We start from the raw sequence: 14,370 nt of genomic DNA, 5'->3' as shown, positions 1-14,370 counted from the left end.
TGAATGTCCAGGGGTATCAAGTGTTTAGGAAGGATAGGCGGGAGGGAAAAGTGGGGGGGGGGCGTAGCTCTGCTGATTAAGGATAGCATCAGGGTGGTAGCAAGGGATGATATTGGAGCCAAGGAGCAGAAAGCGGAATCGTTGTGGGTAGAGGTTAGGAACAGCAAAGGGAGGAAGACGCTGGTGGGTGTCGTCTATAGGCCCCCGAATAATGATCTGGAGGTGGGGCGGGCTGTTAACGCGCAAATAAGTGTGGCGTGCAGGAATGGGACGGCCGTAGTTATGGGGGATTTCAACCTACATATAGATTGGTCGACCCATGTTGGACGCGGTCAGCTCGAGGAGGAGTTCTTGGAATGCTGCCGGGATAATTTCCTGGAACAGTGTGTGTTGGAGCCGACGAGGGAGCGAGCTATCTTGGATCTGGTGTTATGTAATGAGGCGGGTAGAATTTGGGACCTTGCGGTGAAGGATCCTCTTGGGGAGAGTGATCATTGTATGGTGGAGTTTCTGGTGCAGATGGAGGAGGAGAAAGTGGGTTCCCAGACGCACGTCCTTTGTTTGAACAGAGGGGAGTACGGTAGGATAAGAGAAGAATTGGCGAATGTGGACTGGGGGAGCGTGTTGGAAGGTAGGTCTGCTGAGGAGCAGTGGAGGATCTTTAAGGAGATCTTTCTTGGTGCTCAGCGGAAATTTATTCCGAAGGTCAAAAAGGACAGTAGGAGGAGAGGTAATAAGCCGTGGATAACGAAGGAGGTGAAGGAAAGTGTTAAATTAAAAGCGGAGGCGTTTAGAGTAGCTAAGAGTAGTGGGCGAGAAGAGGATTGGGAGAGGTTCAAATGTCAACAAAGATTGACAAAGAAGTTGATAAAGAAGGGTAGGAGAAACTATGAAGCTGGGCTAGCGCTTAATATAAAAAAGGATAGCAAGAGTTTTTATAAACATATGAAAAGGAAGAGGCTGGCTCGGGTGAACGTTGGTCCCTTAGAGGATGAGAAGGGGGACTTAGTGGTAGGGGATGGGGATATGGCTGAGGTCCTGAATAACTTTTTTGTTTCTGTCTTCACGGAGGAGGACGTGAATAATTTGCCGGGTGTTAGAGATGGAAAGGTGATAGGACTGGAGGGTCTTAATGACATTACTGTTACTAGAGAGGAGGTGCTCGACAGACTGGAGGGGCTGATTGTGGACAAGTCGCCAGGACCGGATGGAATGCATCCGAGGGTTCTGAAAGAAATGGCGGAGGTGATAGTGGATGCCTTGGTGGTTATTTTCCAGATGTCGCTGGATTCCGGGGAAGTGCCGGAAGATTGGAAAACGGCTAATGTTACGCCGTTGTTTAAGAAGGGTGCCAGGCAAAAGGCAGGGAATTATAGGCCGGTTAGTTTAACGTCTGTTGTAGGTAAAATGTTAGAATCCGTCATCAAGGAGGAAATAGCGAGGCATCTTGAGAGGAATTGCTTGATAGAGCAGATGCAGCACGGTTTCGTTAAAGGGAAGTCGTGTCTGACAAATTTACTGGAGTTCTATGAGGGTGTCTAGGGTGGTGGATAAAGGAGAGCTGGTGGATGTGGTCTTTTTTGATTTTCAGAAGGTGTTTGACAAGGTACCTCACAAGAGGTTATTGCAGAAGGTCAGGGGACATGGAGTTGGGGGTTGGGTGTTAGCGTGGATAGAGGATTGGTTGTCAAATAGGAGGCAGAGTGTGGGGGTCAATGGGTGCTATTCGGATTGGCGGATGGTGACTAGTGGAGTGCCCCAGGGGTTGGTGCTGGGGCCTCAGCTATTTACCATTTATATAGATGATCTGGAGGAGGGAACCGAGTGTAGGGTGTCGAAATTTGCTGATGACACCAAGATTGGTGGAACGGCAAATTGTACGGAGGGTGTGGAGAGTCTACAGAAGGATCTAGATAGGCTGGGCGAATGGGCCAGGAAATGGCAAATGGAATTTAATATTGGCAAGCGCGAGGTGGTCCACTTTGGTAGGAAGAATGGTAGGAAGGATTATTACTTACGTGGAGAAAAACTGCAGCAGGCAACGGTGCAGAGGGACCTCGGGGTCCTTGTGCATGAGTCGCAAAAACCCAGCTTGCAGGTGGTCAGGAAGGCGAATGGGATGCTGGCCTTCATCGCGAGGGGGATTGAATATAAAAGTAGGGAGGTCTTGCTGCGGCTGTATAGGGCATTGGTGAGGCCGCAGCTGGAGTACTGTGTGCAGTTTTGGGCGCCGTACTAAGCAAGGATATTTTGGCCTTGGAGGGAGTGCAGAGGAGGTTTACTAGGCTGATGCCGGAGTTGAGAGGGTTGAGCTATGAGGAGAGGCTGAATAAACGAGGCTTGTACTCGTTAGAGTTTAGAAGAATGAGGGGAGATCTCATTGAGACGTATAAGATGATGAAAGGGATGGATAGGATAGAGGTGGAGAGGCTCTTCCCGCTCAGAAAGGATAGTAGGACTAGGGGGCACAGCCTCAAGATAAAGGGGGGGGTGGTTTAGAACGGAGTTGAGGAGGAACTTCTTCACTCAAAGGGTGGTGAATCTCTGGAATTCTCTGCCCGTTGAAGTGGTGGAGGCTACCTCGCTAAATATTTTTAAGACGCGGGTTGATGGGTTTTTGATAAGAGAGGGGATTAAGGGTTAGGGGGAGAGGGCGGGAATGTGGAACTGAGCCACGACAGATCAGCCATGATCTTATTGAATGGCGGGGCAGGCTCGAAGGGCTAGATGGCCTACCCCTGCTCCTATTTCTTATGTTCTTAACTAACACTTCAAAGAATATAAGAACATAAGAACATAAGAAATAGGAGCAGGAGTAGGCCCTCCGTTCTAAACCGCCCCCCCCCTTTATCTTGAGGCTGTGCCCCCTAGTCCTACTATCCTTTCTGAGCGGGAAGAGCCTCTCCACCTCCATCCTATCCATCCCATTCATCATCTTATACGTCTCAATGAGATCTCCCCTCATTCTTCTAAACTCTAACGAGTACAAGCCTCGTTTATTCAGCCTCTCCTCATAGCTCAACCCTCTCAACTCCGGCATTAGCCTAGTAAACCTCCTCTGCACTCCCTCCATGCCCTTCGAGCCTGCCCCGCCATTCAGTAAGATCATGGCTGATCTGTCGTGGCTCAGTTCCACATTCCCGCCCTCTCCCCATAACCCTTAATCCCCTCTCTTATCAAAAACCCATCAACCCGCGTCTTAAAAATATTTAGCGAGGTAGCCTCCACCACTTCAACGGGCAGGGAATTCCAGAGATTCACCACCCTTTGAGTGAAGAAGTTCCTCCTCAACTCCATTCTAAACCACCCCCCCTTTATCTTGAGGCTGTGCCCCCTAGTCCTACTATCCTTTCTGAGCGGGAAGAGTCTCTCCACCTCTATCCTATCCATCCCACTCATCATCTTATACGTCTCAATGAGAATATAGTTCCTTAAAGAAAAAAAATCATAAAATTAACACATTACTTACTTGTCTATAAAGTCATCACTGTTTCTTGTTCTTGGAATGTTATCTGCATGACGAAGCAGCCAGATAATTTCATCACGTGCAAAAGATAGGGCCATGAAAACAAAAAGTGCCTAAAAAGGAAAAAGCCTGAATTACAAATCACAAGAAATAACAGGATTCCCTTTGCTGGTTTGGAATTTTATTAGCATTAGTTTGCCTTTTTAGGCAATATAAAATTGAGTCAACAAATTTGTTGTGATGCAAATAATGGGTTTGGGCAATGTTTGCCAGATTGCAGAAATTATCCAGAGACCACTCCTAACATACGTTTAAGTATTAGCCTCAATCCTTTCTTCCTGGTTAAGGCCAAATTACACAGTACTCCATAATTGCAGTAATACATCATTCTGCTTACATTCCAATTTTGTCACAATAAAATCTATCACTTTATTTTCCTAATTGCTTACTAGAACCATATGTTAATATTTCATGACTCACATACAAGGGCATCCCAATGCTTCCATATACAAACATTTCAGAGCTGCTCACCATTCAGAAAATACGCTGTTTATTTTTCCAACCAGAATGGATAACTTCACAGATTGCAAAATGGCATTCCACCTGGCATGTTCTTGCCCATTCATTTAACCTGCCAAATCCCTCTGCAGCTTCTTCAAACCTCACTACATTTTTACCTAGCTTTCTATCAACAAATTTTGAGAGAGTGAAAGGCAATCTATAAGTCAGTCAATAATATGGGCAGTACCCAATTACTGATCTCTGTGGCAGCTCATTAGTTACAGCCTGCCAACCCAAAATGACCCCTTTATTCCTTCTGATTCATATATTCAGAAGTACTTAATGGATAGGAATCAGAATTTTGCTAAATAACCTCTTCTATGGAACTGTTTTGAATTCTTTTGATAATTAAACTACATTACATCCACCCGCTTCCCCACCCACCAGGTAAATCTCAAAAAAAAACCTGAGATTTGTCAATCTCAACTGCCTTTTCATAATTTGATGCTGATCCTGCTTAAGCATATTATGGTTATCACTCTCAGCTCCTCCATTGTTGCTCAGTTAGCAGATTGCGCACCTAACATTCCAGCGAGCAGAAATTGCCTCTATTTAAATATGGGAAACTTTGGGGCCCCAAGCCAAACTCTATTCATTAGCTACGAATTCCTTTCCTCTCCCTGGCAGCAACAAGCCTAAACCAGACTCTCCATATCCTTGGTGGCATAATTGGTCTTGCAATGTATTTCCCATCACAGTCACTAAGGCTGCTTATTTCTGCCTGTAACGTCACCCAAATTCACCCACTTCAGCTCATATGCTGCTAACACTGTCATCCATATCTTTGTTACCTCTGGACTCAACTATTCTAACATAATCCTGGATGATCTCTCACATTCCATCACACATAAATTTAAGGTAATCCAGAACCTGCTACCTGTATTCTAACTTGTACTAATTCCTACTCATCCAGTACGAATGTGCTCACTCTCATTGATTTCTGGTCAAGCAATGTCTTGATTTTAACATTTTCATCCTTGTTTATAAATCCCTCCATGGCTTTGCAGACAGTTTAAAAGTGCTTCATAGTTTATTATGAAAGACACACTTACTTCCAAGAGTAGGATGTCTGACAAACCTCAGTTTCTGCATAAGCAGACTGGGAGTGGGCTACACATGTGCAGTTCAGCATTTCTAGGTTTGTTGGGTCATGCATGTGTCCAGTGCACTGCACAAAATGGGAAAGTGGCGCAAAAATCCTCATCATGAGACCAGGTGTGACATACCATTGAATACAAGACAGTGGATGAAGGGGTCCCAAATGAGGAGTCACAGATAAGGGGCAGACAGGAAGAAGTATCAATTAAGCTTTTTAAAAATTCATTCATGGGATGCGAGTTACACTGGCTGGATTAACAATGATTGCCTATTCCTAATTGCCCTTGAACTGAGTGGCTTGGAAGACCCTTTCCGAGGGGATGAAGACAGCCAATATAGCTATGGAGTAACATGCAATGACAGGTTTCTCCCAAAAGAAAATTGATAAAAGCAGATGGGTTTTTATGACAATTGAAAACAGTTTCACGATCATGACTTTTAATTCCAGATTTTCATTGAATTCAAACTTCATCATTGACCACATTGGGATTTGAACCAGAGTCCCTCAAGCATCACCCTGGCTCTCTGGATTAATAGTCCACTAATAATACCACTATGCCATCGCCTCTCCTAAAGTTTTAAAAAAAACTGAGGTAGTCTCCAAGGTGGTAAAGGGCTGCAGTTAGCAGGTTTTCAGCGACAGTTACTCAGGAAAAGTTCTGGTAATTGAAGAAGGTTTTTTGATCATGCTGATTGAGGGATGAACATTGTCAGGATACCACAAATAGTTCCCCTGCTCCTTTTCAAATAGCACACTCAGTACTGTACTAGAAACCTCAACGTTTGTGCACAAGTCCTGGAATATGGTTTAAACCTTTGAGTCATGAGATTAAAGGTGAAGTGCTGCCAAATGAACCAGGCCTGATCCTAAAGGCGGTATGTAAATATAAGGTGTAGCTGATGATTCATAAAAATAAATTCAAGCATATTGTTTGGTACTGGTGTTAGGGTAATTGAAAAGTTCATTTTCTCTTTCTCCTTTCTTAAATAGAAGTGTTATTTGGCTTATTTTCAATCCCTGGGCACTCTTCTAGAATATAAAGAATTCTGGAAGATCAAAACAATGCAACTACTATAATCTGCAGATACCTCTGGGATACACTGCTTTCAGGTCCAGGGAATTTGTCACCACTTACATCCATTCATTTCTCCAGTACTATTTCTTCAAGTTCCCTTACTCTCATTGGACCCTTGAGTCTTTGTTACTTTCAGTATGCTTTTTGTATCTTCTGTTGTAAAAGTAAATACTGGTCGAAAGTATTTGTTTAATACCGCTGCCATTTCCTTATTCCCAATTAAAATTTCACTCATCAGTTCCTAATGGGTCCATATTTACTTCCATTAATCTCTTCCTAATTAAAATGCCAATATAAACATTTACAATCTGTTTTGCCGCCAAGTAACTTTTTTAAAAATTCACTCAGGATTTGGGTACTGCTACCAATGCTAGTATTTCTAATCCATCCCTAATTGCTCAAGCGATTTGCTAGACTCTACACTCAAATTATCATTTCAGCCTGCATCTAAAATCGTCCTAGATTTGATAATCATCTAAAAGCAGTGCATGTCTCAACTCGCAGGACCATAGAATTGAAATGGTTGTTTTTTCAAACCCCTAATTCAGAAATTATGGATCTTCGTATTGCTTCAATAGATGTATGTTCAGCAAGGAAACCAATGACTCACCAGCTGGGTTGTCATCTCATGTGTGATGTCAAACAAAATCTTGATTTGCAATTCTAATTTAAAATATTACATATAAAGTCACTGTTGGACAAATGGATGAAAGCTTTAACATTACATTTGGGTACTGTATTTCTCACAATTCACTTTAGTGTGTTTAGAAGAGGATATGTAGAGAATCAACTTTCTGATTAACTAACTAACTGCAGGTGTAAGATTTAGAAACTGAGGATATATTGCACAGCACACTTCTGCGCAAATCAGGATATGAAGCCTAGAAGAAACAAGTGCAGTTTTGTGCCTTCACAATCTAAGGCAACAAGGCAGTATTCCTGATTCCAACAAGCACAGCAGATATGATCAACATGAATTTCAAACAAGGAACAGATGTTAGACTTAATCTCTATTAAAAGAAAATAATATAATGGCACTATAAATTCAGTACCTTTGGACCTAGTAACCCTGGTTGGTCAGCAAGAACAGTGGCAAGCTCCTTTAAAGCAGACCGCAAAAATTTGCGCCGTTCTCTGTGCAACGGACCACTAAAGAGGAGAAAGTATTAGTCAGAAATGCAACAGGTAGAAAAGGTGAATCATGAACAAAACACACTTCAAATACAGACACAATTATATACACGTGTAAAAGCACAATTTCTTAGATTTTTTCAGGCCAAAGGTTATGGGTCAATTTTATAGGGGTAATTTTTTGAGGGACTGGTATGCTTTATTTGTGTCCAAACACTGTTGCAATGGACTAAAGTAAAAATAGATATTGGAGAATTCATATTAATTCTCTGACATGTTATAACATTGTAAACTATATTCATTTCATCCAACACAATTTATAAAACAATTCCTTCAAAATGATCTGATTGCTATCAGAACCGTGCACAATTTGTCCCAATTGGTTGTATATCACATGGATCATCCACATCTTCTTCACCATCAGCAAGAGGGGTACTGGTAACTGTAGATCATCATTCCACAAGTAATCATCCTCTGTACTATGCAGTGCATTGAGTATTTCACATTTTAGAAATGAATTCTGGACAAGTTGAAGTTCATTCCACACATCTATGATCTAATGGCACAATGATGCCATTGAGGTTGCTCACAAATTTCTGCCTCTAGTGTTTATTTTTGGTCTTCCAACATTCAATTGTTTCGCATTTTTTTGATACTGTCCTTCAGGTTTATTTATCCATGCATCTGAGAATGAACAGTAATTCTAAGACCAACAGTAACAATTGCGCAGTGTTGGTTAATCTCTTATCATGGAGATTATCATAACTATCCTACAGTTATGATCCAGCAGATGATCTGCAATTGGTAAACTTGGCCCACATATCACAACTTTTCTGTTTGTACTCTGACAATGACAGTCTACTAACTTCAGAAGACACAAGTTCTAGTTACACTCAGTTTTTTTTTAAAGTTAAATTAAAATATTTGTCAAAAAAAAAACACAAGATTACAGTAACAATTAAATTTTGCTTCACAGAACATTTCTCGTTGGTTACGCACACAAGTAAACACCCTCTGGGCAACAGTCCCTTAACTGATGTTTTACGGCAAAATTCCAGTATTACTAGGCAATCCCGCAAACTAACTTCCATTCTGCTATGGAAATCCGACAAACTTCAAAAACTAAACCCTGCTTTCTAAAGCATGCTTAGCTGGAATGACTGCTTCATAGCTCTTTCCCCAAAAGAGAGCTGTACCCCAGCAGAACTAACATTTCTTAAATATCTTTCGTCATCTTCAATTCCATTGCTCTGAGTCATATTTGAATTTCCGTTTGGTCTTCTTCCCCCACTTTTGAGTCAAATAAAATTTAAGAACCTTCCTTATGATCTTCTCCAAGTTATAATAAATTTCTCCAAACTCTTATTTATCCCTTAATGCCAATTAGTACCCACTGCATGCTTACTTGTAGAAAAGTCACTTAGTCATACCTCCTTCAAACGTATGCTTTAACACCTACACACACCATTTTTCAAATCGTACCAGATAATTAGTCCCCATCTTAATTAAATTATTTTCATACACAGACAGACCCACAAGCCTGCTTCACAGAACAACATGGTAGACCCCAAGAATATTAAGAACATCTCTCATCACACTTCAGTCAACAAGGTGGAATTTAAACATGTTCCAGAAAAGCACACTTTCTTCTTCACACAGACCTCCTGGTCTCAAATTCCACACTTCTTTGAGCCATATTTCGCAATCGCTTTTATCCATCTAGCCTCACTTGTGAACACCTTCCTAAATATTTCTTTGGTGAGAGTTTTGTGCTTGAATATCACCATCGGATTTAATTTTATGCCATTCACCATACAAATGGAATCACTGAATCATGTCTTCTCATGGCCAGTCATCACAAGGATAGTTTTTTCACTGATCTGGATAATGATCTTGCTGACTGTCATCAAGTTAATTGGTGTTTTATTCACTTGTTTTCCAATGCCGACCAATCAATATGAAGTCTTCTCTTGCTGTTAGATGACAAATCATCACATTCCATTGTTTCATTTGCATGATCAGTTGGCAAGCAATGTGGAAATTTAATTTTCTGACAGTACTAAATTACACCTTTTCATGAAGCTTGTGCATCACCTGACACTAGCCTCCAATTCTGAAATACCACCTTTAATCATTTCTCTGGGAGCATAGAGTCAAGTAGCTGAACAAATGTACCCATTTTGACAATATTCATTGATCTATTGTGTCATGTTTTCCTCCAGTTTAAATGGAACAACACGCTCATCATTCTTTCTTGAAGACACTGTAATTGATCACGGGGAGGGCGATTTTCTGGCCTCCCATATTTCTTGTGCCAGAAAGCACTGCGCCATTCGCTAAAGGTGGGGCCTTTTGGTTCCACCACTAACAATGAGATTTCCCATTACACATGCCAAGAAACAAGTGGTGTGGGTGCATCATCGAAAGGAGCAGAAGATCCCACCGGCATGAACAGCTGGAAGATTTCAGCCCATGTGTTACATGGTCATTTTGTCAATTGCCTCTAGAAGTGGCAGAAGGAAAAATTTAAAAGTTCTCAGGTGTGCATTTTTACAAGGTTTACGCAAGCTGATTTTTTTTGAGCAGTTGACTTTTACACGAATACGTTGGTTCTAGCTCTGAACTTGGATGACATTTGCTTACATATTTCTGTATAGGCTGTTTATCAGAATAAATCAGATCAGAGTTCCCCAAATGATGACAAGTACAATACAATGGGTGGAGGGGCCCACGTGCACGCACACAATTTAACTGGATGCCTTTTGTTCTCATTCCTCTCATGAATACTAATTTAGTTGTATCCTCTGGAGTCCACATGGCAAACAAATCTGTTTTATTTACTGGTTAACTCACTAGCACAATATTTTTGCTGATGTTCGTACATAAAATCATTTAGTGCAATAAGAACAGTCTTGCTTTGGGAAGCTGTACTATCATTTTGAAGAAAGGTAGTTGGCCATTTGGAAATTGTTGAGACAATGTCCTTCACAAAAGCTAAGGTTCTGCAAACTGTTTGCTTTTTGTCATCAATATAAAAGCTATTACATGCAACTGCAAATTATATTGCATTTAATTCTATTTCCATGCAGACTCAATTTTTCTTCAGTCTTCTGTTTAATAAAGGTTACTCAAATAATTTTAGACCTGTTAATGAAGTCGGTAGTCGTGACCAAACTAAGTAATGGCTATCTCAAATAAATCAAATAGCACTATCATTTGCAAATAATATATGATGGCTCTTTCAGGAATTACCAGAATTACTTTTCTCTTTGGAATTCCACAACAGAAGATGGTTGTCCACAGAGATGGGCTGGTTTATTTCATAATTGAAATTTAGTAATTATGAAATCACATCTGGACTCTCAATGCACCTGCAGCTATGTTGTCTACCTGATCAAAGTTAAATCACAGGGAACTACATGGCAATCAAAGCACCAGTGAGCCAGATGAAGCAAATCCAACCTGAGGGGCTGCATACAATTTCTTTTTTTGGTCATGGTAGACACCTTCAAGATTGTGAAGAGCCAAATAGTGAATGATGATAAACTATTTCCAGCAGCTGGATAGTAACAAGACAACATAAATTCAAAGCACAGGCTGGTTGGAAATGACATTTTCTACACAAACTATTGCTGAAGCACAATATCCAAATTCTTGACAAAGGGAATTCAGCATCATCCTAAAAGATTCTGAAAGTTTACTAGGAAAACAAACATGAGCATTTCAAGGTTACTCATATGCAAAAACATCAGCACATATCTGATTAACTGAATGGTTTGTTTTGGTGCTATAGTGTTCAATGATTTTGGATGTCACACTGCTCACTTATGTTCACCCTTGGCCTCAGTTTTTAAAATTGCAGGAAGGGATATTAAGTATACGCAAAACTGAAACTTTAGATGTACTTACGCATGTGATAATGCTGTCTCTCTGCATTCACGTATATCAGCAATACGTTTGTTGTAGCTGGAAAAGTAGAAATTCATGTCAAGATCACCATCATTGATTTGGACTGAAATTTAAAGCACTTCTAAACTCAAAAAAGGCACACAATAAAATTTACACTTGTAAAAGTATCAAAAGAAGTACTGAACAGTTTAATGATCTATTTGTTCGAGAAGACAGTGCATTTCTAGAAATTGGTAATCAAATTTCAAGAATTACAAACTCGGTGTTAGGAAGAGAACCTTTTTTTGGTAAATTAAACCATGGTCATATACGTTCAATTTCATAACTTAATTTAGTCAATTGTTTATTTTGGAAGAGAGAAAAGTACCATGTGTTAAAAGTGATTGGGCTTCATCCAAGTTTATCATATTTTCTTGTGTGGGAATCAAGTCCAATTAGCTACAACTATTCACAATTATGTCGCACACTGCTCCCAAATGTATTTATCTCCAAAGCCATTTAGGATATACAATATGTGAAATTTCTTCGGGTCTTCTGTAATTATTGAGGCAAATTCAAGAATTAAGTAGACATGAATAATTAAGTGCCTAAAGTAGCAAAGTTTGCTAGAACAAAAGGCACAAGAAACAGAAGCAGGCCATATGGCCCCACCAAGCCCATTCAATACAGTTAGAGCTCATTTTGGGTTTCAGCTTCAATTTCTTGCCTGCTCCCCATATCCCTTAAGAACAAAAAACGTCTTCCCCAACCTTAAATGTATTGAACGATGGAGTATCCACATCCCTCTGGCGTAAAATTCCAAAGACTCAAAATCTTTAAAGTGAAGTAATTTTGCCTTATCTCAGCCCCAAATGATTGGCCCCTGATCCTGACAGTGTTTTAGACTCCCTGACAAGTGGGAACAATCTCCCAGCTTGTACCCTATTAAGTTCCTTTGGGATTTTCAAGGACATTGCCTCTTATTCTCCTCAACTCCAAAGAATAGCAGCCAAATTTACTCTCTCATCATACACCAACCCCTCACATGCCACCTCCAATACAAATATATCCTTTAAGAATGCCAACGTGCAATTTACCTTCCGAGCTGCTTACTAAACCTTCGTGCTAACTTCTTGCATTCCATGTACAAGCACACCCAAGTCTCTTTGAACATCAAAACTTACAAATTTTTCACTTTTCAAAAATATTCAGCTTTTTTGTTTTTACAACCAAAGTGAATACCTTCACACTTCCAAACATTATACTCCATCTGCCATCTTGTTGCCCTCTCGTTTAACCTGTCAATATCTCTTTGCAGCCTGTGTCGTCACTAACAGTGCTGTTAAGAAGAGAGTTCTAGGATTTTGCCTCACAACAGCAACAGGACAGCGATATAGTTCCAAGTCAGGATGATGGCGCATGACTTGCAGATGATGTTCCCAAGCATCTGCTACTTCCTTCTAGACGGTAGAGGCTGCAGGTTTGAACATTCAATGACAAGCCAATCCAGATAGCTGCTTTGCCCTGGAACTTCCTAAATGTTGACAAATTGTTTTCTATTCTGCTTTCTATCTGTTAATCAATCCTCTATCATGCTAATATATTATCACCAATTCCATGGGTCTCATCTTATCTGGTAAGTTTTTGTATAACGCCTTTTGGAAATCCAGGTGAACTACACCAACTGGTTTTCCTCTAACTACTCTATCAGTTAGATCCTAAAAAAATTTGGTAAACAGGTTTCTTGACTGTAAAACCATGTTAATATATTTTAACCATACCGTGCTTTTCTAAGTGCAATGTTAAAACTTATAATTGCCAGTATTTTCTCAACAACTGATTTTAGGTTAACTGTTCTGAAGTTCCCCATTTCTCTCTCCCTCCTTTCTTGAAAAAGAGTGTGTCATTCGCCAAATTCCAATCTGATGGCTCCCTAATCTAAGGAATTTTGAAGAACCACAGCTAGAGCATCCAATGTCTGGGCAGCTGTTGCTTTTAAGGAGCAGACCATTAGATCCAAGGGATTAATCAGATTTAAATCCCTTAAATTTAAGAACATAAGAAATAGGAGCAGGAGTAGGCCATCTAGCCCTTCGAGCCTGCCCCGCCATTCAATAAGATCATGGCTGATCTGTCGTGGCTCAGTTCCACTTTCCCGCCCTCTCCCCATAACCCTTAATCCCTTCTCTTATCAAAAACCCATCAACCCGCTTCTTAAAAATATTTAGCGAGGCAGCCTCCACCACTTCAACGGGCAGAGAATTCCAGAGATTCACCACCCTTTGAGTGAAGAAGTTCCTCCTCAACTCCGTTCTAAACCGCCTCCCCTTTATCTTGAGGCTGTGCCCCCTAGTCCTACTGTCTTTTTTGAGCGGGAAGAGTCTCTCCACCTCTATCCTATCCATCCCATTCATCATCTTATACGTCTCAATGAGATCTCCCCTCATTCTTCTAAACTCTAACGAGTACAAGCCTAGTTTATTCAGCCTCTCCTCATAGCTCAATCCCCTCAACTCCGGTATCAGCCTAGTAAACCTCCTCTGCACTCCCTCCAGGGCCAAAATATCCTTGCGCAGGTGCGGCGCCCAAAACTGCACACAGTACTCCAGCTGCGGCCTCACCAATGCCCTATACAGCTGCAGCAAGACCTCCCTACTTTTATATTCAATCCCCCTCGCTATGAAGGCCAGCATCCCATTCGCCTTCCTGACCACCTGCTGCACCTGCAAGCTGGGTTTTTGCGACTCATGCACAAGGACCCCGAGGTCCCTCTGCATTCTCCAATACTTTTTCTCTGCTGTTATTTCCTTAATTTTCTCATCCTTGTTAGCACCGAGGTTACTGTCTATTTTTGGTCTAATACTCGTATCTTCCACTGCAAATACAGACAAAATATTTGTTCAACGCCTCTGCCATTTCCTCATTCTCTAAGACCATTTCTCCCTCTTTGCTTCTAAGAAACCAATGTTCACTTTAATAACTCTCTTCCTTTTTATATACTTAGAAAAGCTCTTGTAATTTGTTTTATATTTCTGGTTAGTTGACTCTTATGTCTTTTTTTTTGGATCAAATTTTGGTGGCTCTTTGCTAGTTTCCAAAACATTCCCAGTCTTCAGGCTTGCAAAGTTTTTGCAACATAAGCAATTTAAT

The 14,370-nt window shown here is 40.8% G+C and overlaps 1 protein-coding gene across 4 annotated transcripts in view; it reads right to left on the bottom strand.

Annotated features, from left to right (window-relative positions):
• Positions 1 to 14,370, bottom strand: part of nckap1 (NCK-associated protein 1) — a 205,519-nt gene that overhangs the window by 104,484 nt on the left and 86,665 nt on the right. For all 4 annotated transcript variants that reach the window (XM_080198863.1, XM_080198862.1, XM_080198864.1 and 1 more), the window contains 3 exons: positions 11,242 to 11,298; positions 7,254 to 7,350; positions 3,470 to 3,579 (listed from right to left, as the gene is read on the bottom strand). In XM_080198863.1, the coding sequence (XP_080054989.1) occupies positions 3,470 to 3,579; positions 7,254 to 7,350; positions 11,242 to 11,298 (264 nt within the window). The remainder of the gene's footprint in view (positions 1 to 3,469; positions 3,580 to 7,253; positions 7,351 to 11,241; positions 11,299 to 14,370) is intronic.

This window comes from Carcharhinus amblyrhynchos, chromosome 11, assembly GCF_965287045.1.
Source record: "Carcharhinus amblyrhynchos chromosome 11, sCarAmb.v2.hapA, whole genome shotgun sequence".
In the NCBI taxonomy this organism is placed as follows: Eukaryota; Metazoa; Chordata; class Chondrichthyes; order Carcharhiniformes; family Carcharhinidae; genus Carcharhinus; species Carcharhinus amblyrhynchos.
The sequence above is the reverse complement of the archived record's forward strand: the minus strand, read 5'-3'. Positions and strand labels throughout refer to the sequence as shown.